This window comes from Gracilinanus agilis, chromosome 4 (assembly GCF_016433145.1).
Source record: "Gracilinanus agilis isolate LMUSP501 chromosome 4, AgileGrace, whole genome shotgun sequence".
Taxonomy (NCBI): Eukaryota; Metazoa; Chordata; class Mammalia; order Didelphimorphia; family Didelphidae; genus Gracilinanus; species Gracilinanus agilis.
The window spans coordinates 161,690,018-161,707,506 of record NC_058133.1 but is presented as its reverse complement, the minus strand read 5'-3'; the positions used below and the strand labels follow the sequence as shown (position 1 = coordinate 161,707,506).

Sequence of the window (17,489 nt, the reverse complement as noted above, 5' to 3'; positions counted from 1 at the left end):
ATGCTATACCTCTCTGGGATAGCACTTAGTTTTTGACCCCTTTGGCTGGACTATTACTTTCTCTAGGGCTTCCGAGAACTAGAGACTCACCTCACAAACTGATCTCGCCCACCCACTGCAAATTGGTGAGTGTTGGCGGGGTTCACGTAGATTGTGTATAGCCCAACTTTCTTCTCCTTCTCCTTCGTCACCACCAGTTTCCTTTAAGAGTAGAAGAGCATACACAGTTACATTCCCCAAAGGGTCCAGATGGTCACGGCAAGTGAGAGCAGGGAGAGAGGCGCAGACAGGGCTGACAAGAAACCAAACAGATTCTCATTTGGAAAGAGAGAAAACAGCTTTTCTTGTTCCAAAGTTAAAAAAATACAAAAAAAAACCCATACATTTACCATTTGTTACTTCAGAAATTTTAAACATCTCTAAGGAATTCTCTTTAATAAAGTACAACCAAATAATTTTCTGGAGTGTTTTTTGAGCTAGCACATTCTGAAGACACTTGCTACTTTTGTCATTCCATGACCTTTTTGCATAAAGACCAAAGGACTCAATCAACATGGTATCATTTCTTTTTACTTCATCCTTTTTTTAATAACCCTTACTTTCCATCTTAGAATCAATACTATGTATTAGTCCCAAGGCAGAAGAGCAGTAAGGGCTGGGCAATGGGAGTTAAGTGACTTCCCTAGGGTCACATAGCTAGTTAGTGTCTAAATCCAAATTTGAATCCAGGAACCTCTTGTTTCTAGGCCTGGGTCTCAATCCACAGAGTCACCTAGCTGCCCCCAAAATGGCATCATTTCAAAACAACCTTAAATTAAGATTACACAGATAACAGCACTCTCACCTAAGATCTCCCAGACCTTCACCTACAAATAGCTCTCTGTAATCTGTTGGAGAGGAAAAATTATACATAGAAAGCCGAAACGAATCTTCTAGTCACCTCAATTATGGCTTTTAGACAAATGTCACTTTAAACCAGACTTATAAATGAGTATCAAAAAATAACAAGCCCTAACATTGTGTCCTAGCAAAGGAAAATCATCAAAGGAAAAACAGCATCCTTAACCACCTCTTGGAATCAAAGCTATGGTTTGTTTGTGAATTATAAGGCTGAAAAACCAGCCCGGGACATTCTTCTGACTATACTATAGTAAAGGCTGTCTCCCAGAGTTATAAGGTCTGGGGCCAACCATTCTGACCCTGAAATTTCAGGAATGACCAAGTCATACAGCATGTCTTTTCACGTAAGTGCAATAAGATTAAAATAAAAAGCAGGGCAGCTCCAGGAATGGGGAGGGAAGAGGGGTTGGAGAGAACATGAATCATGTAACCATGGAAAAATATTTTAAAATACATAAATTTTTAAAAATAAAATAAAATAAAGGGAAGGGGAAAACTAGCACAAAAAGATAATACAGAGCCTGAGCAGGAGTAAGTTACAGACTTAATGGCTTTAGCTTAGTGAAACTGCATGTATATTGAACATAATCTTTTTTAGTATGAGTTGCCAGGTCCAATTTCTCCCCATTCAGGGCCAAAATTTTAAGGATTTATTCAACAGAACCTAGCAATTCACTGTATTCTAATTAAAGTAAAAATGGAGGCTCAGTAAAGGTAAGTGGGCTACTGTAAAAAGGAATTCTTTATTCCTTTTTCAATTTAACAGAGGACCTGGAGGTCCTCTTACCTCTTACCATAGAGATGTGTAGAGATTAACCAGCCCACAGTGACAGGAAAGAGAAACCATAGAGACAGGAAGGAGAAACCTTCATAGAGACATGGAGTGAGGTAGGAAGTTATAAAAGGGGCAGGGGCAGTTGGTCAGCCTGTCAGTTGCTGACAGTTAGGGCTGGCAGTTGTGAGGAAGTTGGCTGCTGGGTGTGAGTTGGTCCTTGGAGGTTGGTTGCTGGTGGTGGGAATTGGTGATTAGTTGGTGGTTGATGTTTAGTTGCTGGAATATAAAGACGGGACTGAGCTTACTAGAGGACTGTTGGCTTTAGCCTTTAGAGAGTTTTTTGCCTTTTGGATTTTTGGCTTTTAGTTTGGGCTGTTGGGTTTTTTTCCCTTCCTTGACCTTTCTGGAAGGTGGCTGGTCTTCACTGACAGACCTACTTGGGGTTGGTTTTGATTGGGCTGGATTGGGTTGGAACTTTGTGGGGTGGTTGTTATTAGAGGTAGTTATAGGCAGTTATAGGTAGACTAGTATAGTCATTAGGAAATGTTCTTTCTCTACCTCTTTCCTATATTTCTCTCCTTTCCTATATTCATTTTATTATATTTTTTTTACTATTTCCAGTTTAATTAAACTAAATTGTTCATTGTTAAAAGCTGCTAGAAGTTTTCTTTTCTCTGGCTTAAAGGGATAATATTAATTTACAACTTATCCTCATTAAAACTTAAGTTATTAAAAGCTGCTCTCTTATTCTGTCAAAACCCTTATTTTAACCCTTACACTACCTAGAGTTACCTATAAAATGAGGGCACCTAGGGTTTTATTCAATGTATATTCTCCTATATTTTTAATTATTCTAAAACAATGTGTAGGTTCAAAGTTTAGATCTTTTTAAAAAAGCCAAGGTAAAGTTTTACCTAATAGACTCAAACTCTGGAGAGTTAAAGTATCTATAATTTGTTCTAACTTAAGCAAAGACTTGAGGGAGTATCTGCTGAAAGACTGAGTAGTATCTACATTTTTGCTACTCTATGAGTAGCAGAACTTACAGCAATACAGTCAAAAAAGGTGGTACTACTAATCTACATGAGAATGTCAGACTTTAAAGGCAAGGCAGAAAAATCAAAACTGCAGAGGAGGATGCAGGGCTTCAGTTTTTGTTATTAATCTTAAGCTTTACTCATTTCTGGTGCCATGGTAACCAAAAGATATAACACAACCTTGACAACCAGTTTCTTTGCCAGGAAGCTATTTCAGTATCCTCTCTGGATGGTCAGAACCATCCAGTCTGGAACTTTTCTAAGACAGCTCAGGAGATTTTTATTTCAAAGTCTTTAAATCTTTTTATGTTAAATGAGTTGGAATCAGGGATATGATGGCCCTGAGCAGAGTATGGGACTCTTAGGAGATAACCATTTGGGGCCAATACTGCTGTTTTTCTTAATAGCCAGAGCTTCTTCTTTGTCAGTTCATATAGGATCTGGCTCCTTGGGATGACTGAAATCCATTAAATTTCCTACAATCCCATGGTACTTACTGATGGCAAAATGAAGACTATGGAGAGGCTGGTTGGAGTGTATGGTCTACTACTGAATGATCCCTGGCAAGTCACACTCAGTTATATTGTAATTCAAACAGAATAATTCCTTCTCCCCTCAAAGGTCAATATGGGAATTAATGCTTTGAGTTCTCTGAAGATACTTTTAAAATGATTAATCTAGGTATCAGAGAGAAGCAAAGTAGATTTGGGAAAAGAATTGGGTTGGAATCCCACTTCTGCAAGATTATAGGCAAATCATAATCTCTCTAAGTCTTGGTTTCCTTTTCTGTAAAGTGAGGATAATAGGGGGCAGCTGGGTAGTTCAGTGGATTGAGAGCCAGACCTAGAGACGGGAGGTCCTAGGTTCAAATCTAGCCTCAGACACTTCCCAGCTGTGTGACCCTGGGCAAGTCACTTGACCCCCAATGCCTACCCTTACCACTCTTCTGCCTTGGAGCCAATACACAGTAATGACTCCCAAGATGGAAGGTAAGGGTTTTTAAAAAAAAAAAGTGAGGATAATAATACCTCTAGTAAGGGTTGTTGTGAGATTCAAATGAATACATTTAAATACCCAAGCATATCTGCAACATTCTTTATAAACTTAAAAGCATTATATAACTACAAGTTAACACTATTACTACATGGAAGCAAGTGGAATGATTCATAAGCATGAGTAAAAATAAATTCAGCATGCTTATTTTAAAACGACTAAATAAAGAATCAAGAATATTGTCCAGCAGAGAGGGAGCAAAAACTTATATATGGCATTTCTTTGGACAAGCTATACCAAACTATCTCCCATCAGCTATAGGAATCCCTCCTCTCAGAGATAGCAACTTAGCCACTTTATCTCTTTATCAGAGCCCTTGATAATCTCACTGACTACCAGAGATTAAAGCATTTTCTACATGCAAATAAATTCCTTGAACTTTTCCCCTTGTACCAAACGCACAGAATACTTTTATCTATCTCACAAAAAGAGGTCAAAATAGAGCTAATCATCTTCCCTCCATAACTCTTCTTCATATCCAGCTTCCCCATAACATAGACAATACCTACTTCTTTGACCCCTCAAATAAGCAAGGAACCCCAGAATAATCCTCTTTAGTATGATAAGTATCCTTTACCTATGAATATAGTACAGTTGGATTCAATTACCCCACAAATAGCAGAGAAAAAAATAATAAAAGTAGAGTGCAGAATGGAAAAAAAAACCAACCTGAAAATGGTAATCAGAAGACTTCAGTTCTTATTCTTGTTAGTTGACAATGGGCAAGTTATTTAACCTTAATTTACAATGAAATCCAGTGACATTGGCCTCCTGGCTGTTTTTTGAACAAGACACACCACCTCCTGACTTTAGGTATTCTCATCATCTGTCCCCTATGCTTGGAAATATCTCCTTTCATCTCCATCTCCTGGCCTTCTTAGCTTCATTCAAGTGCCATGTACAATCCCTCTCATGATTATCTATAATTTATCTTGCATGTACATAGTTGTCTGCATATGAGACCTAGCACCTGTATTACATGGTGAGCTCGAGGGGAATTATTTTTTGCCTTTCTTTTTTATTATTGGTGCCTGGAACATAGTAGATACTTAATAGATGCTTGCTGACTGATTTTTAAACTTCTTTTTTCTCATTTATAAAATAAATCTAGCACTAAATATTTCCATAAGTCCTCACTCTGATAATTCATCACACTTCACACCTCAAATCCAGCCAAATCTTGCTCTTCTTTTATATATAATTTCCTAAAATCAGTCATCCTTTAATCTCTATCCCTGCTATTACTGGATTTGATATATGTTCTGAGTGAGCTCTTAACTAGATTTTCTGCCTTAAGGACTTCATTCCATATGCTTCAATATTGATAAAAATATTTTCTCTGAAGATTTCTCTGACAGAGCCTTCATTTCTTATGGCCCTATAGTGGTTTCCTGTTGTCCTATGAATCAAAACCAAGATTTTTACCCAGTTTTAAAGCTTTCCATCAGGGCCCATTAAAGTTCACACTATTTTCTATACTTTCACCTTTCTTTTCATATGGTCAATCCATCCTTAGCCCTCTATAAAGTTATACCATATTTATAAAATGAACTCCCCTCATTAAAGAGGCCAAGATACATGCTTTCCTTTCCTCATTTAAGCAATTCTTGAAATTCCAACTGCTTCAGTTCTCAGATTGAAAGGTAGATTAAACAGCACTGTTACCTAAACTCTAGAAACACTCTCTTATCTTCTGACTCCATTTTTTTATGTATGGTGTACATACTATGGAATCCCTTGATAATTTTCTCCTTTGAAACAAAACTAATAATCTTTTTAAAAGATAAATATGAATCAGTTCTTCACTAAAAACAATCACATTAATATAGTTGATTTGAATTCAAATTTAGGCAAAATGAGCTTAAGATTATACAATATTATACCTTAATATATTTGTTTCAAGTTTACTATTCAACTACTTATTGATCCTTTTTGTTAACTCCCAGAGGGCAAAGCTTACCTAGCACACAAAAGGATGTGACTTACGTCCTTTCTTCCCCTTTCTATAACCAAAGATGTAACTAAAAGATTTTAAAAAACTCTTTGTCTCTTGCTAAGAAGAAAACAATAAAAAGGGAGGGTGTTAAGAACATAATAAAAAAGAAAAAAAATTAAAAGGAGAAACTATGGATTTAGATAACCTGTTACAGACTGTATGAGCAAGAGAGAAGAATCCAATCTAATGTTGACATCTAGTACTGAATGAAAATTCAAGCTGAACAGAGAACTCTTGACTGCACTACTGTTCTCAGGCAATGAAAAGGGCCAGGGATACTTACGATGCTGGTCGGTCTTGTCGGAGGTCAATGGTGAAGACAACTGCATCTTCACCAGCAGACAGGAAAGTACAGGGAGAATCTGGCTCCAGGGCCAACTATAGAAAGCAAAAAAAAGGTGATGGATATATAAAGTTCACAGAGATTCATCTAGTCAATTCCCCTACCTCCAGACTAGAAGGGAAGCACAAAATATCAGAAAACAAAAAAAATGTCTACTTGCTAAAGAGATCATTTAAGTCTGTTCTCTCCTGCCTTGTATCAGAGTTGGTTTGCTTGTTCTGTACATAGAGACAGTGGCTTACCTGACCTGAAGCAATAAAGGCACTTTATTCTTAATTAACAGTGAGAGAAATAAGGATATCAACATTGGCTATCATGACCCTTTCTCAAATGAATTCAATTTAACCATTTAAAAGGAATGAGGATAGAAGTACAGAAGAGGAGAAAGACGGAGATTATATCATCTTGTAAAACTCAGGCAGTCTGTAATGAAGGTAGATTTCTTTTATTTCCTAATCTATGATAGCCAGACACTATAGGAATAACTCCTAAAGAGATCTCTGAGTCGATCGCAATCCACTTAGAATTTTAGTGAGAAAGATGGTAAAGTTCCTAATTTCAATGGCTAAGATCACAGTGCTTGTCCTAGGGTGTGGTGGCTGGTAGCCATCAACATGATCTTGCCATGACTGCCTGACCTACATTCCCTGCTCTAAATATGGTTCCTGAAAACACAGTGCTATTTGTAAGATGTGAGCAGAAGTGAAATTCTCACAAATGATAAGTCAAGCTACTTATAATGCCACAGGCTGTTAAGATGTTCTGAAGAACTAAGGGGAAATGGAAAGGGTAGGAGACCCTAGAGATACAGTTACAATAGTTAATTGTAAGATAGATGCAACCCTCTACTCTCAAAAATCTGTTCTTTCCATAAAAATAATATTGCTTCCCTCATTCTCTCCTCTTACTTTACAAAACTTTGGGTTGATGGAGAATAAACAGATACTCAGCTTTGCTTTTAAAGGCAAAGACAAAACACAGGAAAAGGAGCTTAACTGAGTTACTAAGAGTCAAGGGAGGGTCAGGGAATTTGAGAGCTGTATGGGACCTTTTGGTAGTCGTGTAGTTCAACTTGAATATGAAAAGGAATCCTCTGAACATCATACCTGAAAAGTAATCTTCTAATCTTTTGTTGGAAGACCTTTGGTGAGGGACAACTTGCTACTTCCCATGGAAGCCCATTCCATTTTTGGATAGTTCTAACTGTTAGGAAGTGTTTCTTTATATCAAGCCTAAATTTGCCCCTGCAATTTCCACTCACTGCTTCTAGTTTTGCCCTCTGGGGCCAAGAAAAAAAAGAGTCCAAACCTTCATCTATGTAGTAAACTTTCATGTACTTGAAAACAGTTATCATATATCTCTAAGGCTTCTTTTCTCAAGGTTAAATTTTACCACTTCTTTCAATCAATCCTCACAAGTTCCTTCACTATCTTGGATGTCTTCCTCTGAACACTAAGACTCAAAACACAATATTCTAATTCAGGGCTCTTAACTTGGGATCTGTAAATCTTGTTTTTTGAAAAAATATTCTGATAACTCTGCTTTAATATAATTAGTTTCCATTGTAATCTTGTGTTTTTAATTTTCTGCATTTGAAAACATTATTTTGGGAATCCATAGGCTTCACCAACTGCTGAAGGCATCCATGATATCAAAAAAGCTAAGAACTTAATTATTGTCTAAACAGGACAGAGAGGAACTCCAACTTCCTTAATTCCTAGGAGGTATGCCTCTCTTAATTTAACCCCAAAGTTAACCCCAACCTGTGGTAGCTTTCTTGGTTGCCAAATCATGCCATTTACTTATATTGAGCTTTTGGTCTACCAATAGCCTTAGTCTTTTTTCAGATGGACTGTTATCTAGCCATTAATCCTTAATTGTATCCTTTAAAACTAACTTTTTTAACCTAGATAAGACCTTAATTCACTTCGATTCTATCTGATCTTATTCAATTAAGCACAATATTCTAGCCCTTCAAAATCTTTAAGTCTTGTGTTAGATATCCCTCCCAGCTTTGTGTCCTGAAAAATATGCTAATCAGTCCCTTTTGCCAAATCTTTGATAAAAATGTTATATAGTACAGAGCCCAGAACAGATTCTTATAAGGAATTAAATTTTATGGTTGAGCTAAATATACGAGAATTTTAAGATGATACTGTGGTCGATGATTTAAAAATATTATAGCTCAAGTCAAAATGACTCTTAGCAGCTTTTATTTACAAAAAAAAAAAAAAAAGTGGAGAGAATGAAAGTAGAGAAATGAAAAAGAAGATAGAGGAGATGTCTATCCTACCACACGAAATATTTGCTCCAGTAACTGTTCAACTCCAGCAGGTCTTGTTAACCCCAGAGGGCCTGAGGGTAAATTAAATAAGGGTTCCACCCACACAGCCTCCTCCAAGAAGGGGAGGCCTCCCCGAAATTAATCTCTCCAGAAGCCAGGAAAAGAGGGTCAGCTTCTCACTCATCCTGGTCAAAGCTTCAAAGGAGAAGATCCAGGAGCAATCTGACCAGAAGCACAAATTTCCTGTACCTTCCTCCACTTTATGGGGACCAATTGCTGTCTTTAATTTGCTTAGCACTGTCCAGGGGGTGGTCAGTCGTTTCTGAGTTGTCACCCACCTTAGCAAGTGGCTTGCGGAACCTCCCTTACTTAGTGTTAAGTAAGGGTGTCTACACTTTTGGTTGATTAAATTTAAAAGTAGGCAAGGGAAGAGTCAATCCCATCTTCACATTCTCTACAGCCCTCTATTTCATATCTCCTTCCAAAGTATCATAGAACCATTAATGATATTCCTTGGGTATCAGATATTCATATACCTAATTATACTATAATCTAGCCAACTCTCTACATCTTTTTTAAAACATATGCATAAGAATCTAAAGTGCTTTACTCAAATCTAGACAAATTATAGTATTGCCTTGATCTATTAGGCTGGGAACCTTGTTCCGAGCCTAATAGAAGGAAATAGGAAGATGCTGTTTTTTGATGATCTGATCTTGATGAAATCATGTTAGTTCTCTGTGACCACCTCTTCCCCTCCCCCCCAATGCTCACTAACCATCCTTTATATTAATAACACATATTGGAATATTGACGGGAATCAAAATCAAGCTCACTAGCTTTTAATTTAAACTTGTCATTCTCTTCAATTTTTGAAAATCAAGACAATCTGTCTTTCCATTGTTTTTTTGCCCCTCCTTTTCCCTTCTAATATAGTTTTCTAATCTCTTTCTGTTGTCTTTTCTTTTCTTCACCAGTTTAATATGTTGTGAACTTTAGCCCTCTTGACCTTATTCTCTCACATGCTTTTGTATTGATCTTTCAATCTTTCATCTGTCCTTGCTGCCATCCTTTGTAAATAGTTCTTGAAAATATAAATTGGCTGGTGAATTCCTTTTCATCCATGGCAGCATCTTTAGACAACTCCCCATTTTTCTCCTCTTAAGAATTGTTTCTCTTTAATCTTATTCCTGAGAACTTGCCATCCCTCCTCAGCTAATTGTAGAATTTTAGTTCTAGCTTTCTTCTCCTCCTATCACAAATTCAAGTACAAAAAGGTTATTTTCCACCAAGGTTTACATTATTTCTTCCCATAAACTAGTTCTTCTTTGCTAACAAAGATCAGCTTCAAGACAGAATTTCTCATTATTTCCTCCAACTTATGAAGAATGAAATTATCATTAAGTCAAGTAAAGACAGTGGAGGCTAGGTGGTTACCTTATGGGAGGCTCCCTTATGCTGGGCAACACGCTTGGTGTTCTTGCAGCACTGTGTGGCGGACAGCTCTGCTACCCGCACCTGCCCATCACGGGCACACATGGCAAGAGTCGAGTCACCACTGTTGGGGAGAAACTTGGCCTAGATCATGCAAGACAGGAAAAGAAACACACACAAAAATATCAAGAGTATTAGGGCAGGCCAAGTAATGACAATGGCCCTAGAAGGCTTTCTTTTTCTTCACGAGGTGAATGAGTTGCATCCACCTAGAGATTAAGAGCTAAGTTCTCCTCTTCAAGCTGCTGGCTATTGCAAAATTACTTCTTTTTGCAGTTTAAGAGGATAAACACAAGGGAAGATGGGAAGAGTGGAATTTGTAGTAGGAATAAAGGAGAAAATTGGGTACGAGAGGAATCAAGAAATACAACAGAGAAAGAAGGAAAACATAAATCTCTTGATTCTAGAAATAAATAAATTTTGGAAGAGAAACTACCTGGTTGGGGCATGGTTAGGCAAGGAAAATAATGCATGGGGATACTAATACCACTCAATACCACTCATGTGTTTTGGGTAAATTATCCTGAGGATCCATGTATACCGCCTATGTTGTTTATGAGTTTAAAGCACTGTAAATATGGTGTTCCATTCTTACCAGATACAGGGCAAAGGGAGGGGTTTCCTCACAAAGGTCACTCTGTAGCTGGAACACAGGAATTTTGAAACTTTTGCTATATTAGAACCAACTTCATCTTACCAAAGTCAGATGGAGGACCTAGGAAGTCCTAACTCTAATAACTACCATGAATCCCCCAATAGATAGGAAGTTAATAAGTACAAAACCTGGCTTTCCAACTAACCTGGAAAAGTAATATTATTTCCTTCTCTTATGCAGATACCATAATGCTCCCCTGACTCACCTGGAAGACATTGCTTTTATGGCCACTCTCAAAGTCCAATACAGGTCTCCTCCGAACCCAATCCCACACTACCACCTTGAGGTCATCACTGCCACTGGCCAGCCAGGTGCCACGCTGGTTAAAGTGCAGAGTGTTAACACAACCAGTGTGACCCTCTAGCCCATGCTGCAGACGGAAGCGTTGCACAAAGACTCGTGCTCCACAAGCTTCATACACAAAGCGAGCACTTGAGCCCAGCTCCCGCTCTCTCAGGGCTGGGAGGGCCTGCCATCGGGGCCGGGGCAGAGCTGATGTCTCTGAGGCCACCCAGTCCTCAAGGGCTCGTTCATCATCAGATGAGTCCTGTTCACGATTGGCTCGCTTGCGCTGAACGCGGCGCCGGGGCTGCTCTTCTTCCTCCTCCTCTTCTTCTTCTTCTTCTTCTTCTTCCTCTTCCTCCTCTTCTGAGCGGTCATGGACCCGGTTTTCATCATTAATGGAGTAGTGGCCAGTATCCTCCATACTATCAGAGTCCTTCTCTTCACCTGAGCTCTCTGTGTCTGTGCCTCGGCTTTCTGTGCTGGTGCGGTTGGGACCACCCCCATCATCCCCAGTTAGGCTCAGGCTTAGGTCTGAAGCCTCAACCTCGATGCCTGAGGATGTTTCTCTCCCCTCTTCTGTCCCAGACATTTCCTCTGGACTGCTGGATAAGCTTCCTATGTAGGAGAGGGAGGAGGAGAAAAGATATCAGACCATGGCTTCAGTTCAGGAAATCCTAACAATGGGCTCAGGAACCAAGTTTGGCACTCTCATCCTATGAGCTTGAGAACAGTAATTTCTTAAAGAAAGACTTCAACACTGTGAGGATGATATGAATTTGATCATGACCAGTAGGACTGAGAAGTTAAGTGGAGGGCTCAAGAGAGAATAAGTGACAGAGGCCACACATGAGTTTAGATATGTTCATTCTGAACCTGACACTCTCCTTTATGCCACACAGTTGGGCCCAGACCATAAACACTCTGACACAGAGTAAGAAGACCCAGGAAACTCTAGGCTAGAATAAGTCTAAAGAAAAGTTCATAAATAGGCGGCCATGAATACTGGGGAGTACTTGGCACAGATCCTCAGGGTCCTACTGCATGTGTATTGATTAGTAGTTTAGGGTTTTTTTAAGCCTGTATTTAACAAACAAATACTGTGTATTGGTTCCAAGACAGAAGTGTGGTAAGGGTTAGGCAATGGGTGTTAAGTGACTTGCCCAGGGTCATACAGCTAGGACATGTGTGAGGCCAATTTGAACCCACGACCTCCTGTCTCCAGGCCTGGTTCTCAATCCACTAAGCCATCTAGCTGCCCCTCATTGATTAGTTTAACCTGGCATGTCACTAATGAAAGAAGACAGTATCCTTATATACAGTCTTATACATCATGGAGCAATTCTTTTTGGCAAGAGCTATTTTAGCTATTCCTCTTAGGCAAGGGAAGAGAACAGCTCAATTGAAGTCTCCTGACTGCTGAATAGTTATTCTAGCTCCTAATTAAGGAAATCACCACCATCTTCTATTTCATATATTTTCCTATCTCCTGTTAGGATATTTCTTATCCATTTCCACCATCAGCTTTATTTAGCACTGAAAAAAAAAAACAGTAATCTGACTTACATGAGCATAACACAGGAACAAGCAATAAGGATAAGTGGGGAAAGTATGTGTTCACTGTTGGTACTTGTATTTCTCTTAGTTCATAATATTTCGAGTCTGCCATGTTGGGAATGATGAAATGTTTGAGTCACTTCAGTAGATCAGATTTCCTGGAAATAGATACCACAGGGTCCCATCTTATTCCAATCAGTACTTGGATAGAATACCAAGTACCAATACTTCTAAAGCTCCTAACCTAAGGCCCAGATGGGAAGAAAACAAGGGAGCAGGAAAATGGATGAGAGACAGAAGAGGGCTTAAGTTCATCCCTGAAGGTGGGAAGATAGCCTTATGTTCAATTCAAGTCTTGCCCTAAGAATCATGTGACCACAAACAAAAGTTGCCAAGAATGGCAAAGTTCTGCAGAACAACCTATCAATCTGGACCAAGAACTTGAATTTAAATATGCAATCCTACTTTACTTAGGGATTTGAACCAGTAGGTGGAACAAAAACAAAAATAAACCATTACTTTGCAAGCTGAAACTGAGGCCTGTGTGCTCTGTGGTTAACAATTCAGTTCCTTTCAATGATAAATAGGGCTGATGGTGGAAATGGACAAGAATATCCTAGCAAATCTACAGACATTGAAGAACAAATAAATAGCAAAACCTTTTACACCCTCTCATTGTAATGATTAATAAAAATTCAGAAACAAACATGAATTCCATTGGAGCCATGGCATCTCTCAGTTGAAGCCCTCAATACTCTAATAATCAAACATTAAAAAAAAAAAAAAACTTTTGCCTTTTTTCTTAGAAGCAATACCAAGTATCAGTTCCACAGCAGAAGAGCAGTAAAGGCTAGGCAACTGGGGTTAAAGGACTTGCCCAGGATTACATGGCTAGAAAGTATTGGAGGTCACATCTGAACCCAGGACCTCCTATCTCTAGGCCTGACTATTATTGTAAGATAAATTAATAAGATGTTTAAAATTAGTTATTTCCAGTTTTTCCCCCACAAGACTATCCACTGAGCCACCTAGTAGCCCCTAATAATTCAACATTAATCCATGGTCATAATGTACCACAACTCCAAACTTCTTTGCAACCTAAAGCCTTACAATACTCTTCTGATCAGAAAAATCTCACTTACCTTCCCTTACAGTTGTTAAACAGAGGCAGAAAAATGATTCAAAGGAACAAAAAATGGAACCAAAGTCAGCCTCAGCCATCCTTCTTTAGCTTATATCTCAATTCCTTTATACAAAGCAAAGGAATTGTAATTTAGCCAGTACACTCAGATTGTAAGGTGTAAGACATGCTGAAATCTCTGTTTCTTCCACTGAAGAAACATTAAAGAAGTTATCTCTCACCAAGACTACTTAGGCCTGCCCAGGCAGCTTCCACAAACTTGTCAGTAAGAGTCTATTCTGATCATCTGAATGGACTTAAGCAGTCCCATGGGTATTAGAACTCTTATAGTATTCTGTTTTCAACTTTGCCTAGTGCCCTGTGCTTTACAAACTGGGGGCAATGACCTTGAAAAGAGAAATCTTGTTTCCATTGCCTAAATTTGTAACTTCATCTCCATTTAATCTCACTGGTGATTTGTGTTCTGTGATGAAAAAGAATTCCCCAGTGTCCCTAGTAATCCCCAACCTCCCAACAAAGATCCATAGCTCCGACCATTGAAAGGATGTTATCCTATCATTCTTTTAACTTCATCATCTAAATTTGCCTGTTCTCACATTTTCCTATAACTTTTCAGGAATCGAGAAATAAGTCCTTTGGCCTCTTTAGAGGAGTTTTTAAGTTCTCAACATTTTCTGAGATATTAGGATAAGAGCTGGGAAAAAAAAAGTTCTTGAAAGTTATTTTCTTTCTCACTTTTAGGAAAAATGATCTGAACTCTGCTACTCAAGAGAATGACACCTTTAGGGTGAATTTAAATTCTTCCAAGAAGTGTCCATAAAACTCCAGTGATAGCAAAGAAAGTTTTCCTTCTTCCTTGTTACCTTACCATTTGCAAGGTCTGTTTTGCCATCTGTGCTGCTCCCTTTACCAGACATCTTGAGTTGTATTTGTTGTAGCCAGCCTGGACTTAGGAGAAGAAAATGAAACAATTAAGAAACAATCAACCCTAGGGAGGACAGAAGAACAAGGAAAAGCAACAATTTTTGTAATATTTAGAAAAGGCTTTTTTGTGCATATACTTATAAGGCTTCCCAGATAAAAATACATAGCCTAGGTCTTTTTTTCTAAGTCTAAAACCAGAAAAGGAACAGATCTTTGGTGGAACTAATCACTATTTCTTTGCTTTGCTCACTAAATGTTCATGTCTTTGAATGAGGGAAAAGAAAACTGAAATAGAATCTGGAATGGTGGAAAAATAGCAAATGACAGGCAGTAACAACAGAGAGCTCTAATTTAATGAAAAATGTTGGCTTCTACATTCACCTCTAGATGCTATAGAACCATTTGTTATAAATGCTATAGTAAGACATAACCAAAAGACTTGGTAAAACACACATGTCCACACTGTGTGAGAGTCAAGTTAGATTTGGAAACTCATTTTACACAAGAGGCAATTCAGGTTCTTTGAGGTAGAAACCTGAGCCTTTCTTTATATTCTACTCAGATGGATGATTCCTAGCCCATTACAAGCATTAAGTTATTAATTGTTAAGTGATGTAAAGTAGGTTAAGAGGAAGATCAGAGGTGGAATTAGAACCTAGGAACCCCTGGTTTACAGATCAGAGTCTGACAGGACAACCATATTTCTGGGGGTCTAAGTGAAGTAAGTAATGAAGAAAAAAATAAAAAGAGAAAAAAAATTTAATAACAATGGTCAATATTTCTCTAAATTCTATCCTCTAATCTCTTTTCCTTAGCCTATTTTATATGACAACAATTATACATCTTTATGAATATACAACAATCCCAGTCATGGACTCTCTAGGGGTCAAAGATACCTGGAATTTTTTCTTTTATCCTATTGCAACTCTAGGCACAATCCTCTTGTTCTCTGGATCTCCTTCCCACCTCCCCAAAATATCCATAAAAAGCAGAGAATGCTTGTTCAGATCAGAATTGTTAAAAAGCCCTTTCAGTGCCTTGGACAAAAGGCACTAGAGAAAAACAAAGTGTGATTATGATCCTGGTCCCTGTCCCCAGCCACAGTGGCCCATGATCTTTCAACAGCCCTTTCATTCCTATCACAATCATCCTAGAAGCAGCCCATCTTTTACCATTACCCCCAACCCCCATTCTTCTCCTTGGAGATCTAAGTAGCTTCCCAGAGTATCCTCAAAGAGACTGCTGCCCAAAAATTAATCATAGTTGGAGAAAGGAAAGAAATGCAATGACAAGGCTGATGTTGAGTTTGAAGGAAGGATACCTAAAGTCTGTTTACTAAAGCAATGCCAAAAGAAAGCAGATTCTAGAGTCACAAAAGGAAAGATGACACAGGGCTGTTTTGCAATGTGGTCTGTTTTCTCCCCTCCCTTCCATGACTGCATTTTTGTACATTTTTGTCCTTGACATTACATGTGTTTTTTTACCCCTCCCAAGAGCCTGTTTAATATTCTGCTGCATCTTTCTCCCATACCCTCGGTTTTACTGCTACTTTCATTACATAAAATAGTCCCCCAAAGTCAGGAAAGAATGACTACTGCATTTTGGAAAGTACAAAACTGAGCTATGAAACAGAAAGGTGTTTGCTAAGCTGACATGGTGAACTAAAATTAAAGCTGACAAAAAAACTCAAATTCAATAATCCTTGTCTAACCTGGAGGTGAAAGTGACCTAAAAGGTCAGAAATCTCTTCCACATCTCTTAAGTATTGAGCCAAAACTATGCCTAGGGTCCTGATTTTCGTTTTTTCTTTCTTTTTATAAAAAAACCTTTACCTTCTGTCTTAGAATCAGTACTAAGTATTCATTCCAAGGCAGAGAATTGGGCTAAGCAGTTGGAGTGATAGGATTTGCCCAGAGTTACATAGATAGAAAGTATCTAAGACCACATCTAAACCTCCCATCTCCAGGCCTGGTCATCTATCCAGAGCCATTTCTATATCATACTAATTCACTACAATCTCCATGAAGAAACAAATGAACTGCTAAGGTCAGATGCCACTTAGCACCTCTGAGAGTACTGAACTTCAGATCCTTCTTACTTACACAGAAAAACTGAGTAAATTCAGAATTGGCAGATTAATTAAAACTAATGAATGCTAATAATGGCTATATATCCCTTATGACTTCCTATCAAAGCCAATGGCTTTTTCTAAGCCTCTGTCCTCCTTAACCTGTCCCCTGCAACACTTAATACTATTTACCACCCTCTCTGGCATACTTGTTTCTCTTGGATCCCACAATATCATACTTTCCTGGTACTCTACTACTCCCTTCTCTTTCTCTACTAATAGCTCCTCATCTTCTTCCTAATCCCTTAATGTTGGCATTTTCCAAGATCCTTAATCTTCTCTTTTTTGTACCCTGATCTTGAAAAATATCATTAACTCTCAATATTTTAACTATCTCCTTTACACAGCTGACTAACAAATGTCTAACCCTGACCTGCATCTTCACCTGCCTCTAGGACATTTCAACCAATCTACAAGCATTAAGTACCAACTACATACCAGGACCTTAAGATACTACAGATAAAAAGAACAAAATGGGACAGTCTCTGCCCTCAAGTATACATTCAATCAGGGGAGACGACACAGATCTATGTATGGAAAAGATAGGGACTAGATGTGTTTTCATTAGTAGGTGGAACAAACAGCAAAATCCCTCTACTAATGCATGCTGGTACCTTCTCTGCAATTTAAAGTCTTAAGAGAGTTACCTAGAACAAAAAAGGTGAAGAGACTTGGTCAGAGTCACACAGCAAGGATGGAGCCAGAGGTTGAATTTGAACTAGATCTTCCTGGTGTGACAGCCAGACAGTTCTCTAACTACTCCACCATGCTTCCTGACATCTATAATATAGAGAATATATACAAAATAAATATAACTAGCTGCCAGAAGAAAAGATTTATGCAAGAAGTAGAACCTGAGTCTTAAAATGAAGAATTCTAAGAAATGGGAGTACATTTCAGACAGGATAAAACCAGTGCAA

The 17,489-nt window shown here is 38.4% G+C and overlaps 1 protein-coding gene across 1 annotated transcript in view; it reads right to left on the bottom strand.

The window, feature by feature from the left end:
* The window catches only part of DCAF8 (DDB1 and CUL4 associated factor 8), a 37,343-nt gene extending 20,108 nt beyond the window's left edge, over positions 1–17,235 (bottom strand). The window contains exons 1-6 of the mRNA XM_044675949.1: positions 17,217–17,235; positions 14,386–14,465; positions 10,743–11,437; positions 9,826–9,966; positions 6,045–6,139; positions 91–201 (exon numbers count right to left, since the gene is read on the bottom strand). Of these exons, the coding sequence (XP_044531884.1) occupies positions 91–201; positions 6,045–6,139; positions 9,826–9,966; positions 10,743–11,437; positions 14,386–14,434 (1,091 nt within the window). The 5' untranslated portion in view covers positions 14,435–14,465; positions 17,217–17,235. The remainder of the gene's footprint in view (positions 1–90; positions 202–6,044; positions 6,140–9,825; positions 9,967–10,742; positions 11,438–14,385; positions 14,466–17,216) is intronic.
* Between the last annotated feature and the right edge of the window lie 254 nt (positions 17,236–17,489).